The 13,510-nt window shown below is 43.6% G+C and overlaps 2 protein-coding genes and 1 non-coding gene across 3 annotated transcripts; all 3 read left to right on the top strand.

Annotated features, from left to right (window-relative positions):
• Window positions 1–6,152: 6,152 nt before the first annotated feature.
• LOC121787469 lies at window positions 6,153–9,494 on the top strand. Its single transcript, XM_042186203.1, has 3 exons — window positions 6,153–6,925; window positions 7,976–8,748; window positions 9,173–9,494. Exons 1-3 carry the CDS (start codon window positions 6,200–6,202, stop codon window positions 9,333–9,335), a joined length of 1,662 nt encoding a protein of 553 aa, XP_042042137.1. The 5' UTR covers window positions 6,153–6,199; the 3' UTR covers window positions 9,336–9,494.
• A 213-nt stretch (window positions 9,495–9,707) lies between these two features.
• On the top strand, window positions 9,708–9,789 carry TRNAS-CGA. Its single transcript has one exon. It is a non-coding gene; the product is annotated as a tRNA-Ser (tRNA).
• A 1,386-nt stretch (window positions 9,790–11,175) lies between these two features.
• LOC121773179 (vicilin-like seed storage protein At2g28490) lies at window positions 11,176–12,914 on the top strand. The gene is made up of 5 exons (XM_042170012.1): window positions 11,176–11,530; window positions 11,607–11,788; window positions 11,877–11,957; window positions 12,038–12,421; window positions 12,489–12,914. The coding sequence occupies exons 1-5, from the start codon at window positions 11,176–11,178 to the stop codon at window positions 12,912–12,914; spliced, it is 1,428 nt and encodes a 475-aa protein (XP_042025946.1).
• Window positions 12,915–13,510: the final 596 nt, after the last annotated feature.

Genomic DNA, 13,510 nt, shown 5'->3' with positions numbered 1-13,510 from the left:
CGGAAGGTTACGCCACCGTCTACGAAGCCAGCTTAGAATGCGGGCTTCGTTTCCCCCTTCCCCTTGCCTTTGTAGAGTTGCTAGATTTTTTTTCAACTCCCTTTAGGTCAGGTGACTCCGAACTCTTGGAGGCACTTATCGGCTTTTGCTGCCGAACTGCGTAGGCTAGATAAGGATCTGTCTCTGAGGGCAATCCTTAATTTTTTCCAGTTCAAAAGGAAGGGATCTTGGTTTTACTTGGTCCCTTTACAGCCTTTTAGGGCCTTTTGTAAAACCAAATGGCCGAAATGGCAAAATCGCTTCTTTTTTTATAATAGGACTGCGGCTCCTAGTTTTCCCTGGAGAGGGCCGAAGTCCGTTATCCGTCATCCTCGGCCTGAACCGTTGGACGAGCTCGATGGCGAGCTCAACAAGATTCCCATAGTTAGGAAACAATACACGGAGTCTGAGCTCGTCAAGGGCGACGTCGTGTTCGACATCTCGTCTTCGGACGAAGAGGCCGAGGGTGAGGATTTCTCTTTATCTTTATGCTCTACTGCTTTAACGAAGAAAACTAACCTTGCTTTCTTGCTTTTTGGCAGTGTACATGCTGAACAAGGCTACCCGAAAATCTTCGGAGTCCAAGGAGCCGGAGAGAGAGAAGGCTACCAGCTCGGCGCCTGATGCCGAGAAGAATCCGAAGAGGCAAAAGACCTCTTCGGGTCCAAAGAAGCCGGAGTCGATTTCGGCAAGTAGGAAGGGGAAGACCCAGAACCCCCCGAGAGCGCCAGAGAAAGACGTGGTCTTGGCGCCTCCTTCGGAGCATATCTGTGAGCCATTTTTATGGCCCACGGACTTCGCCGAGGTGAATTGTCTTCTTGATTCTTTGGCTTGGCTTCTGTCCTGTATTTTTGGTGCCCTCTGTTGACTTTTTTCCTTATCCATTTTCAGAGGAACGATATGCTCTCCAAGCTCGTCGCAGTCGAACTTTCCAAAGCGTCCAACGACTATGCTGAGATGCAGAGGAAATTGGCGGCTGCTTGTCACCGGGCCGAGCAGGCTGAGGCAAACTTTGAGAAAGCCAGAGCTGCTAGGATTTCGGCCCAGGATGAAGCTCAGTTTGCCAAAAACCAGCTCGTCATCCAGCGAGAGCAGACGAAACGGAGTGATGCTGCCGCCGTGGTTGCCCAAGGAGAGGGTCTCCGTGTTTACACGGAGAAACTCTTTTTGAGCAGCCAGTTCTCGGCCTTTGTCGGTAGTCTGGTAAGGCTAATTGCCGATAAGGGCGAGCAGGGGGCCGACGTCGTGCTGCCTCTGTACAGCCGAGAGATAGCAGCTCGGCTTCAGAATCTGCCGCTCCTTGAGGAGCTCGCTTCATCCTCGGTCCTGCTTTCTGCAGACCGAGTCCGGAGTTGTCGAGCTGATCGGGACGAGAACCTGGAGGCTATCTTTGCCTCTGTGGGACCCGTTTCACCCGCTTCGACTTACAACGGAGAGGGTGAGGCCGAGCCGCTGGAGCTGGAGGCCGAAGTCGAGCGGGCCGGGCATCCGGAGAAGGAGGCCGATCAGGAGGCGGAGGCGAGGCCGGCAGGAGGCGAGGCCGAGGCTGAGGTAGCCCAGGAGAATGAAGCTGTACCAGACCGAGGAGCCGGAGACGAAGCTGGCGGAGTATGATTTCGTCTCCCTTCTCTTAGTCTAGTTTCTTCCTTGTAAAATGGCCTTGAAGCCCTAGTGTAAAAAAATTTTCCTTGTGAATGAAAAATTCTCTACACTTGTCTTCGTATAGCTTTTCGTACTCGCCTTTATTCCTGTTGTATTTTACTATCTGCTCGGTACAGCTGCCGAACTAATATAGCTGCTTTGTACTCAAGGAGATGGAGATACTTCACTGGAAACGGCTGTACTCTTCGGCTTTAGACGAAGCTGAGAAAAGAGCTATAGCCGATCAGACGAAGAATGACGAGCTTCTGGCTCGTTTAGTGAAGCTGGATGCCGATAATAAAGACTTAGAGTCCGATAAGAATGATCTGGAGGCCGAGCTGAATACGACCATTGCTGAGAGGACTGCGTACGAGGATTACATCCGTGTGCGCGGGTGAATGACCATATCAGATGTTCAGAGTCGAGTTGACGAACTGTGGGAGGAATATAATGTACTCCGGAGGAACAATGCGCTGGAGAGCTCGGCTTGCCAACAAGTCGTGACATCATTGCGGCGCTGGGCCTCTCGGTACGACATAGTTCTTGCCCGGCGTCCCTCAATTGAGAGATTCCTCCGGCATTTCCCGCCAACAGATGCTAGTACTCCAGCTCAAACCTCTGATTCACTTGCTCAAAACCCTACTCCAAGTCAGCAACGAACTCAGGGACAACCGGAGACGTCAAGTCGAGGACGGACTGAAGTTCGCAGAGGAGCTGTGGTTATGAGTGAGCAAGATCGGCAAATGCTTCGTGAAGAGACTCTTCGCCGCCGAGGTGCTAGGGCTTCCCGGGCTCAGAGAAGAGGTGGCAGGTCGATTAGAGCATCTCGTCGACCTGCTTATTCTGCGGCTGCCTGGAACGCCCGAACTCAGCTTCACGAGGATTTTGTGAATAGATGGCTCAACTTTAGCAACCCTGGACAGTAGAATAGTCCTTTGTAATAGCGTAACGCCATCTCGTAGGGTAGCGGAGTTGTGTGCCGAACAAGATTTGAAAAATGAAATTTTGTTTTCGCTTCTAACACTCTGTATTTACAGCTTAGCGAAAAATTTCATCGTACTTGTCCTCGGTCTTATGAAGTAAACTTCTTTGACCGGACTTGTCTTTGGTCTGATGAAATAAACATCTTTGACCGGACTCGTCTTTGGTCTGATGAAATAAACATCTTTGACCGGACTCGTCTTTGGTCTGATGAAATAAACATCTTTGACCGGACTCGTCTTTGGTCTGATGAAATAAACATCTTTGACCGGACTCGTCTTTGGTCTGTGTTCTAATTTGGCGATTTTTGTCGCCGGGATCGAACTTTCCCTTGTCCTAATTCGGCGAGTTTTATCGCGTGGATCGGACTTTCCCAGTTAACCGAAGTGGTCTTATGCAGTAAACCTCTTTGACTAGACATGGTCGTCCTCGGTCTTATGAGGTAAACTGCTTTGACCGAACTTGGTCGTCCTAATTCGGCGAGTTTTATCGCATGGATTGGACTTTCCCTTGTCCTAATTCAGGCAAGTTTTATCGCGAGAATCGGACTTTTGTTGCAGTTCGTTTCAGACGAAGTGCTTGATTTTTAAGCAGAATTGTGGTCTTGTATCCTCTTTAGAAGCTTTGACACACAATCTTTGGCTTGTTGCAGCTCGTTTCGGACGAACTGCTTGTTTAAGCTGAATTGTGGTCTTGTATCCTCTTTAGAAGCTTTGACGCACAATCGTTGGCTTGTTGCAGCTCGTTTCGGACGAACTGCTTGTTTAAGCTGAATTGTGGTCTTGTATCCTCTTTAGAAGCTTTGACGCACAATCGTTGGCTTGTTGCAGCTCGTTTCGGACGAACTGCTTGTTTAAGCTGAATTGTGGTCTTGTATCCTCTTTAGAAGCTTTGACACACAATCTTTGGCTTGTTTATGTTCTAAGAAGGGGATCAGCCTTCGAAGAACAAGATACCTCAGTAACATTTGTAAGAGACGACACGCACATAGACAGACAAAACGCATATAGACAAATAAAGACCAAGCAAACCAAAGAAAACACATTGACCGGACTGTCTCTTACAAATGGAGCTTTTTGAGGTTGGAAACGTACCATGTTCGGGGTACTTGTGCTCTTGACACGTGAGTCAATTTGTAAGACCCTTTGCCGAGGACTTCTGACACCCGATATGGACCTTCCCATGTGGGTTCGAGTTCGCCCAGCTTTTCTGCTCGGCTTACTTCGTTGTTTCTCAAGACGAGATCTCCCACTTGAAATTGCAGCTTCTTCACCCTTTGGCTGTAATACCGGGCTACTTGCTCCTTGTACTTGGCTGCTTTTATGCAGGCCAATTCTCTTCTTTCTTCGGCAAGATCTAGTTCGGCTCTCAGTCCGTCACCATTCATTTCTGAGGAGAAATTGAGTTCGGGGACTGGGTATGCCAATCTAAACCGGAATCACGGCTTCAGTGCCGTACACCATCGAGTTCGGCTCCGGTGTGACTTCGGTCATTCCGCCTGCCTCTGACTCCGGTTGCTGTGATTGCTATGCTTGATGGTGCCGAACTGATTGCTCGGCACTTTTAAGCGCAATCTGCGAACACACTTGCTCTTTTTTCGATCACCTCGGATGACCGCTATCTCTCCTTTGGTGGGGAAGGTGTTCGGCGAGGAAGCCTCTGATCGCTATGATCGGGCTTCTTTTTGTCTTCTCTAGATGAGCTGTCTAAAGACCGTTTTCGACGGTCTGCCTCATCGGCACGAGAAAACTTGTCCGCAATGTCCCACATCTCTTGAGCTGTTTGCGGACTGCATTCCACGAGCTTTCTGTAGAGAGCTCCGGGCAGGATTCCATTTTGGAATGCCGAAATGACAAGTAGATCATTGAGATTATCTACTTGTAGGCATTCCTTATGGAATCTCGTCAGGAAGTCGCTGATCTTTTCGTCGCGACCTTGACGTATAGAAAGCAGCTGAGCCGAAGTAATCCGGGCTTCCGCTTTCTGAAAGAACCTCCTGTGGAAAGCATCCATTAGATCTCGGTAGGATCTAATGCTGCCTTGGGGGAGGCTATCGAACCACCTTCTTGCGTTCCCGATAAGCAGTTCGGGAAACAGCTTGCACATGTGGACCTCGTTGAGACCCTGGTTCGCCATGTTATATTGATAGCGTCCCAAGAAATCATGAGGATCCACGAGTCCGTCATAGGTTATCGACGGAGTTCGGTAGTTCTGTGGTAGGGAAGTTCGGGTAATATCGTCCGAGAACGGAGTCCTCAATGCTCCGTACATGGCGAACCCGACATTTCTTCGGTATGGAGGAGATGGAGTTCTCCTGTGATTCCGGTACCGAGGATTCTTTCTTCTGGAAGACATGACACTACTGCGGTAGTGACTGTCTCGTATGGAGGGAGAGGGAGAATCCGCCGTTTTCGCCTCCGGCTGTTCTTGGCTTCTCTGCAGGAAGGTTAAGAATTCCTCCTGCTTTTCAGCCAAAAACAGCTTGACAGCCTCGTTCAAATCGGGCTGCTGGGAAGACTCGGTGTGACGGCTTTTGGAGCGGCTTGTTCCTCCGCCATGAGAACTGGTGGTGGATTTATCCCTAGGCTGTTTTCCAGACCTATGGGGTGGATTGGCTTCCTCCTGGTTCTCACGGGCAGGAATACGGGTACTCTGCGATCTGGTATGCATTTTTTGGGTTGAAAAAATGGTCAAAAATTCGCTTTATCACAAATTTGGTTCTCTGTTTCCCACAGACGGCGCCAGTGATGGATCCGCGAATTTCTGATGTTAGTGAATGCAGGAAAATACAGATCACGACACAAAGAATTTACGTGGTTCGATTTACTGAAGTAAATCTACACAGTGATGGATCCGCGAATTTCTGATGTTAGTGAATGCAGGAAAATACAGATCACGACACAAAGAATTTACGTGGTTCGATTTACTGAAGTAAATCTACGTCCACGGGAAGAAGGGAGAGCAAGATTGTATTGCTTGATCTGTTTTCTACAGCTTACAAATACAAACTTGCTATTTGCTATATGGTGTTTTATCTCTAGAGAGCTTCTAACCCCTTTCTACCAGATCTAAGTTCTATTTATACATTGAACTAAGATCGTGGCTTACATCATCACTCTAGGTCGTGGAGGTCGTGTAGGTCATGGCCTAAGATCGTGGCCTGAGTTGACGCCACGTGGTAGTGGGTGTGTTGGAAGTTGTGGAAATCCTGCATGGGTCCACTAACTCCTTGTTCGGTCGAAAACTGAGACCGAACTGCTTTGGTTGCCGATCTGAGAGTAGAGCTTGGTTGGCTTTTACCGAGCTGTAGGCTGAAGCCGAACTCTTTGGTAATGCCGAACTCGCAGAGCTTGATTGGTCGGCTTTTACCGAGCTGTAGGCTGAGGCCGAACTCTTTGGTAATGCCGAACTCATACTCTTCCTTGGGCTTTGGGCTGATGGGCCGTCATTGCTGTCGGGCTTGTTTAGTACGCACCCCATCACAGAGCATAATAGGGAGTACTGATTTTCAATACAAAACAAATACTCGGCGACTCCGATGTCACTTCCGACGGCGTCGTTTGACTTCGGATTCGACTCCGACGCCGACGAACTCCAGGCCATCGCCGCCGAGCAACGCTTCGAACTAATGACCGTCAAAACCGTCGACGCCGACCTCGACTTCGCCTTCGATCTCCAACTCCAGGAAGCCATAACCGCTTCTCTATCCATTAATCCCCAACCTTCCACCTCCTCTGCTGCCGCCGCTGCCTATCAACCCCAACGAAACGAGGATGAATTGAAATTCACCGACGTCCTCTCCGACGAGCTCCTCAAACTCGAGCAGGAACTCAGAGACCAAGCTATTTCTGAGAGAGAATTCCAGAATTTGAAGAATGATCTCGACAGGCGGCTCCACGATCATCAGTTGGCGCTTGAGATCTCGAGAATGTCGGATGATGAGTGGGATGATTGGGGGGATGATTTCGAGCGACCGTTTGGGGAAGGCAGTTCGAAAGGGGGGAGTAATGAGATATTTAGGGTTTATTTCAAGGGTTTGATGGAGAATCGTTTGACCGACGAATCTTCTCTGGGAGGAATTGGCGTCGCGATATGCAATTCGAGGGATGATTTGTTGTTTGAGTTGCGGAAGCCGTTCGTGGCCCACGGGGCGAACCGGCGGACCGCGGATATCGCGGCCCTTATCGAAGGGCTCAATGCTGCATTGGAACTCCAACTGCAAAGGCTTGTTTTCTACTGTGATTATAATCCGATTTTGAAATATGTGAGTTTTGGTTTGGTCTTCAATTGCAGGTTAATTGAAACAAGATTTTTTAAAAATAGATGCAGCTAGCTTTATTAGTTTGATTGCTTGGGGTGTATATCTACACACTGCAATCGGTGCTATGATCATTGTATGATTGTGTTTCAGTTGTTAAATTAGATGACATGAATTTGGAACCATCCATCGCGTTGTTGTGTTATATAATGAATGTCCTTTTCAAAAATTTTAAAAGATTTTCTAGTTTATGAAATTTGAGGGGTTGCTATGATTGACCGGTATTACTGGTGGTTTTATCGTTCCAAAATAATGAAATATGGTCCCTTCTTGCTATGATTTGAGTTTATACTAAAGCATTATGAATGCATCAACATGTTACAGAATAATGACTAGAGGCTAGGATACGGCTTTGTGTTTCATATCATGAATCATGATCACCCTGATGTGTTTAGTAGAGGGTGGATTAGGGATTGATTCCATGCTGAGAATCATTTGGGACTGGCTCTTCTATGTCTAAACTATAGATTTTATTGTTTGAGTTGGATTCCCACATGTTGAGATATTTTGATGTTGTCTTGAATACAGAGCTATAAACTAGTCAGGTTGATACACGAGCGCTGTATGATTAACAAATAGTGCTTGTCCTTTTTTTGTAGTTGTGTAATTGTCCTTTGTTTTCCTTCTAATTTCGTGAATTTTGTCTTTTTTGCGTTATACTATGATCTTGCTTAATATTAGTGCGTACACTGACTATTCTTACCCCCCACCCTTAACCCCTCCCTCATAGGATAGTCTTCGTATTAAGGTTAACAGTTAGACACTTGTGCAAAAGTGGGAGAGATATGACCTGGGTGGCTTGGGTTCATGTTGCATTATTAATATGGGAACATGGTTACTGTCACTTAGCTTTCACTTCACTTTGACAAAAGTATTATGAGCACTGTTTGGTAAATTACGATCATCCTTAACAATTGCAATTGATGGCTTGGATTAAGTATTAGGGTTTCTGTATTTGCGAATAGCTAAATTGCTGCAACTCTTTTTCAACCGCAGGTTACTAGACAGTGGTCGAGCAAACAGAAAAAAGTTGCTGCACTGATAGATAGAGTAACCGATCTTTCAAAAAAGTTTACGTACTGCCAGCCAGCTCTTGCAGCTCGAAAAGACATAAAGTTTGCGTTTAAACTAGCTAGAGAAGCGATAGATGCTCAGGTGAACAGGGCTGCAGAGGCAAGTAGCTCTAATAATCCAAAGGAGGCGTGTGTTATCTGTTTGGAGGATTCAAATATAAACCAGATCTTCTCTATCGATGATTGTATGCACCGCTATTGCTTTTCTTGCATGAAACAACACGTGGAAATGAAGCTACTCCATGGACTGCTGCCGACTTGTCCACACGAAGGGTGTAAATCTGAATTGAGAATCGATAGTTGCAGAACATTCTTGACACCTAGGTTGATAGACATTATGAGTCAGCGTATGAAGGAGGCCTCGATTCCAGTGACAGAGAAAGTTTACTGTCCTTACCCTAAATGTTCAGCTCTAATGTCCAAGTCAGAGGCTCTTGAACATTCAAAGCCTGCCATAGTAGGAGCGGAAAGATCTGGAGCCAGAAAGTGCTTAAAATGCAACAACCACTTTTGTATTAATTGTAAAGTTCCCTGGCACAACAACTCAACTTGTACTCAGTACAAAATGTGCAACCCTCATCCCCCACAAGAAGAGGCAAAACTGAAGAACTTAGCAGCAACAAATTTGTGGCGTCAGTGTGTAAAATGCAACCATATGATTGAACTCGCTACTGGATGTTACCACATGACTTGCAGGTATGGTTGAACCTCATATATCTCCATTAAGTTGATATCATACTTGCAGTATGTCCAGTCTGAAATGTTTACATTATGTTTCTATACCATATCATATGAAATTCCTTATAGCTAGGATCTTGACATTCTTTACTTTGAATATCCTTAAATTGTTTTTCTTATTTGAAGTCTCTTACTATTACTGAATTTAAAAGTTATCAAGAAGAAAAACAGAAATTTTCTTTTCAACCGGGATGTATTAGAACTAAACATGTTGTTTGCCCTATACAACAGGCAGGATTGCCACTCCATTATCTTCCAAAGAATAAAAAATAAAGAATCACTGATCATATTATACTACTACTAATGCTTTTATAAGTTTTTCTGAGAGGGCTTTTAGAGATTTTTAATATTAAGGTATTCTGGTTTTCACATTTCCCTGCAGATGTGGAAATGAATTTTGTTACACATGTGGTGCTGAGTGGAAAAAGAAGAAGGCGACCTGCTCTTGTCCACTTTGGGATGAGGAGAACATTCTGGAAGATGACTTCGACTCGGATGAAGAGGACGAGGATGCATACTTTGATTCAGATTCAGATGGATATTAGATTAGATTTTCGAATAGTAAAGAGTTCTCCTTTGAGACTACTTATCAAGTATTTTTCGGAACCATTTTGGCTTAGGAGTGTAAATATACCACTTGTTGGAATCGTAAAGAGTTCTCCTTTGAGACTACTTTTCAATTATCAGTTGTGTTTGTTATGAAAGTACTTTTGTCTTACAGAAATATTAACGGATGTTTATGTACATCCGTAAGCATGAACTTGTTAAGTGATTACCAATTTTTCATTACTAATATCCTGTGAACTCACTTAATTGTACACTCAACAGTCAACACAACTCACAATTAGCCAAAAATAATGCTAGGACATACAATTTGTATAGTTTTTATAAAGATATGACATAGAAGTCTACAACTTGTCGATATGTCCGAGTGGTTAAGGAGACAGACTCGAAATCTGTTGGGCTTTGCCTGCGCAGGTTCGAATCCTGCTGTCGACGTTTTTCAATTTTTCACAAAGTTTTCGCTCTATTGCTTGAAGTTTGCGACGGAATCTGTTAAATTCATGTCTCCTCATCTTAAGCTGACCACTTTTTTTTAAGAATGGAATGAATTACGAATATATGTAGGTATTCTTTTTCAAAAATAGAAAGAATACAAATATAAATTCATATTCTTAATTATTTTTTAGGATGCATCTTCTTGGATGTCGCGTTAATGTTCCTTGAATTATTTTTACATTCATAATTAAATATATATTGCAGTTTATTATAAATTAATTAAATTATCTTTAAAAACATAATTAAATTCATTTGTTAAGTTAATTAAATATGCTGCAAAAATATAAAACAAAAATAAATTATAATGTTAAAAAATAATTTAACAAAAATTATAATGATAATATTAATTTAGTTAACTTAATTAAACTAAATTAATTATCAAGATTAAATAGTTTCATCACGTTTTTATACTCTCCGTCCAGAAAAAATAGTCTTATCTTGTCATTTTGGAAAGGTCACAAAAAATAGTTTTATTTTTAAAAGTGGAAAGTTTTTCTCTTATACTTCATCTACTTTTTTCTCCTCTCTAATATTTTACCTACTTTTTCTTTCTATCTCTTTTAATTTACTTATTTTTTCACATTCTCTTTTACTCCCTCCGTCCACCATTATAAGGTTACATTTGACTGAGTATAGATTTTAAGATATGTAATAAAAAGTGGGTGAAAAAGGTTTAGTGGAAGGTGATTTCTATTTTTATATATTAATTTTATAATTAAATGTGAATAAGATAAAGTTAGTGGAATATAAGATCAATTATAAAAATAATAATGAGACTTATATTAGTGAACGTTGAAAATCCTTTTTTATTAAAATTTTTATCATTTATAAATAACAGTTTTTTTTAGAAGAGAGTAGTAAATTAGATCGATTGGTTGTAAAATTGTTCTATACATATTTAGGATTAAAAGTAGACTGGTGATCAAAAATGTTGATTCCATTTTTAGAGTGAGTTGAAACCTTCCACCCCGCCCCCTCCTTTTGTTAGACCATCACCATATATATCAACTGAGAAAATGACAAAAAAGAACTTAATAAAATAGCTAGCTTATAATACTATAAACAAATTTCAAGCGTCCCGTAAAAAAACATGTGACCGATTGTGTTGAATGTAAAAAGAAAAAGAAAACGATTGAATATAAGAGATATTGGATTAGATGGGAAGGAATCCATGAACTCATTTGTGTCTTAAGCAGAGACGGCCAGCGAGGCTAACCATTGATGCATGACAAACACCTGTACCCTTTCTCTCTCTACATATACACCATTTCTTGCCTTCACCATTTCAACATATCCACGGAGATACTACTACTACTCTATTAGTTCATGGGTAAGACGACACGTTTGTTGGCCGTTTTGGCCTTGCTTGCGGTGGCCGTCTCTGCTCGCAATGACGACGAGCGGTGGTCCGAAAGGGAAAGAGGCCGCGGAGAAGAGCGGTGGTCCGAGAGGGAGCGACGAGGCCGCGAAGAAGCTCGTGGCGGCACCGGATGGCGCGAGGGGGACGACTGGTTCTTGCTTCACCGTTCCAAGCCGGTGGTCGAGACTGAGGCTGGGAGCATGAAGCTGGTCCAGGGCTCCGGCAAAATCCCTATGCATATTGGCTTCATCACCATGGAACCTAAGAGCTTGTTCATTCCTCAGTATCTCGATTCCTCACTCATCCTCTTCGTTCGCAGAGGTATCATCTGTTCACACATTTTTCAGCCACGAAACACTAGAGATGGAGAGGTAATATGGTGTATTCTTGATTGCAGGGGAAGCAAGAGTGGGGAATATATACAAAGATGAACTGGTGGAGAGGAGATTGAAGGTTGGGGACATATACCGAATCGCGGCGGGATCCGCCTTTTATTTGATCAATGCAGAGGAAGGCCAGAGGCTTCATATCGTCTGCAGCATTGATACATCCGACAGCCTCACACCCTATAAATTTCAAGTACACTTGCAATTTACAAACCAAATTAACCCTCCCTTGCTAGTAATTTCATTTGAATTTTTCTCCTAAACACTCTGCTTTTTGTCAGTCCTTCTACGTTGCAGGTGGAAAGAATCCTAAGTCGGTGCTCTCTGGATTCGATCATTTAACGTTGTCGACAGCATTCAATGCAAGTACATTCTCAATGTACATGCTCCTTTCTATAAAATGGTTTGAGTAATGATGTTTGTTTTTCTTTTCTTTCCTCAGGTGACAGAGGAAGAACTGGAAGATATGCTGATGAGCCAACGTGAAGGCCCGATCATCTACTTATCGAACACGACTCATGCCCCTAGGGCGTGGTCTAAATTGTCCGAGATGGAGAGGGCGGCTGAGATGAGGCGAGTCGGAGGAGATGAGCAACAATCGACATGGTCTTTTAGGAAGATGATGGTGTCTTTCATGGATTGGAGTAACAAGAAGAATGATGATAGGAAGGGTTCAAGAACCGGTAAAGGCCCGGATGCGTACAACCTCTACGACAAAAAGCCTGATTTCAAGAACGACTACGGGTGGAGCGTTGCTGTCGACGAGAAGAACTATCCGCCCCTCCGCCACAATGACATTGGAGTCTATCTTGTCAATCTCACTGCGGTAATTAACCTGCCTTTTGATTGTTTTTTACTGAGACAGACTAATTGTGTGTGTAATGTGAATGCAGGGATCGATGATGGCGCCTCATATCAATCCGATGGCGACCGAGTACGGGGTTGTGTTGGAAGGAAGTGGGACGATACAAATCGTGTATCCAAATGGGAGCTTGGCTATGAATGCTAAAGTGAATGAAGGGGATGTGTTTTGGGTACCTCGCTTCTTCCCCTTCTGCCAGATCGCGTCACGCACCGGCCCGTTTGAGTTCTTCGGGTTCACGACCTCGGCTCACAACAACTGGCCTCAGTTCTTGGTGGGAGCAAACTCGTTGCTCCACGCCTTGAGAGGGCCCGAGTTTGCAGCTGGTTTTGGGATGACTGAAGATAGGCTCGACTACATCATTGATGCGCAGCGGGAGTCGACCATCCTGCCTACGGCCACGGTGGCTCCGCCGGGTGGGGTGAGAGAGGCAGTGAGGAAGTTGTGGAGTGTGTGATGAATGGGGTTTGTGTTGTTTTGTGGTGGAATGTGAATAACTAATGTTTTTATTGGTTCCGTGTGTATTTGGTTTGGATGAATTTGTTGATGTTGGTAATGTTCACTCTTCGGAAGTTGTGAATAATTTCGAATCTTCTGCTTCTTGTCCCGTGTGATGTGCCGCCTCTACGAAAACTTATTTAACTGTGAAGTGGAGTAGTAAAATTGGTAAACGTGACTAATTTTAATTCATGACTAGGGGTGAGTGAACTTATTTTAAGTTGAACCATCAACTCTTACAAATTATATTTTCTAAATTCTTATCTAATTTTTTTACTTTTTTTTTCGAAACTGAAACATGAACCAGCAAATTCACGGATAATCTGCTTTTAATTATTCTATCTCTCATCTGTTTTCTCAAAATCTGCAGAATCCCATGTCCACTTCAATATCACCTCTATATCATTTCAAGATACTTGAATTATTAGAAATATTTTAAACAGTTTTTATTAACGCAATGACTTCAAGAATAAGATTACCAATATCATATCTATCAGCTTGGTTAGTTCTATATACTTGAATTAATGAGAATATTTTAGTCAGTTTTCAGTTGAT

This window comes from Salvia splendens, chromosome 2, assembly GCF_004379255.2.
Source record: "Salvia splendens isolate huo1 chromosome 2, SspV2, whole genome shotgun sequence".
NCBI lineage: Eukaryota > Viridiplantae > Streptophyta > Magnoliopsida > Lamiales > Lamiaceae > Salvia > Salvia splendens.
The sequence above is the reverse complement of the archived record's forward strand: the minus strand, read 5'-3'. Positions and strand labels throughout refer to the sequence as shown.

Bases quoted from the DNA above. Each gene is read 5' to 3' on its own strand.
- LOC121787469 (XM_042186203.1), top strand. From the start codon at position 6,200: ATGTCACTTCCGACGGCGTCGTTTGACTTCGGATTCGACTCCGACGCC. The intron at 6,926-7,975 runs GTGAGTTTTGGT...TTTCAACCGCAG, and splicing joins ATAATCCGATTTTGAAATAT to GTTACTAGACAGTGGTCGAG. The intron at 8,749-9,172 runs GTATGGTTGAAC...ATTTCCCTGCAG, and splicing joins TGTTACCACATGACTTGCAG to ATGTGGAAATGAATTTTGTT.
- LOC121773179 (XM_042170012.1), top strand. From the start codon at position 11,176: ATGGGTAAGACGACACGTTTGTTGGCCGTTTTGGCCTTGCTTGCGGTG. The intron at 11,789-11,876 runs GTACACTTGCAA...GCTTTTTGTCAG, and splicing joins TCACACCCTATAAATTTCAA to TCCTTCTACGTTGCAGGTGG. The intron at 12,422-12,488 runs GTAATTAACCTG...ATGTGAATGCAG, and splicing joins ATCTTGTCAATCTCACTGCG to GGATCGATGATGGCGCCTCA.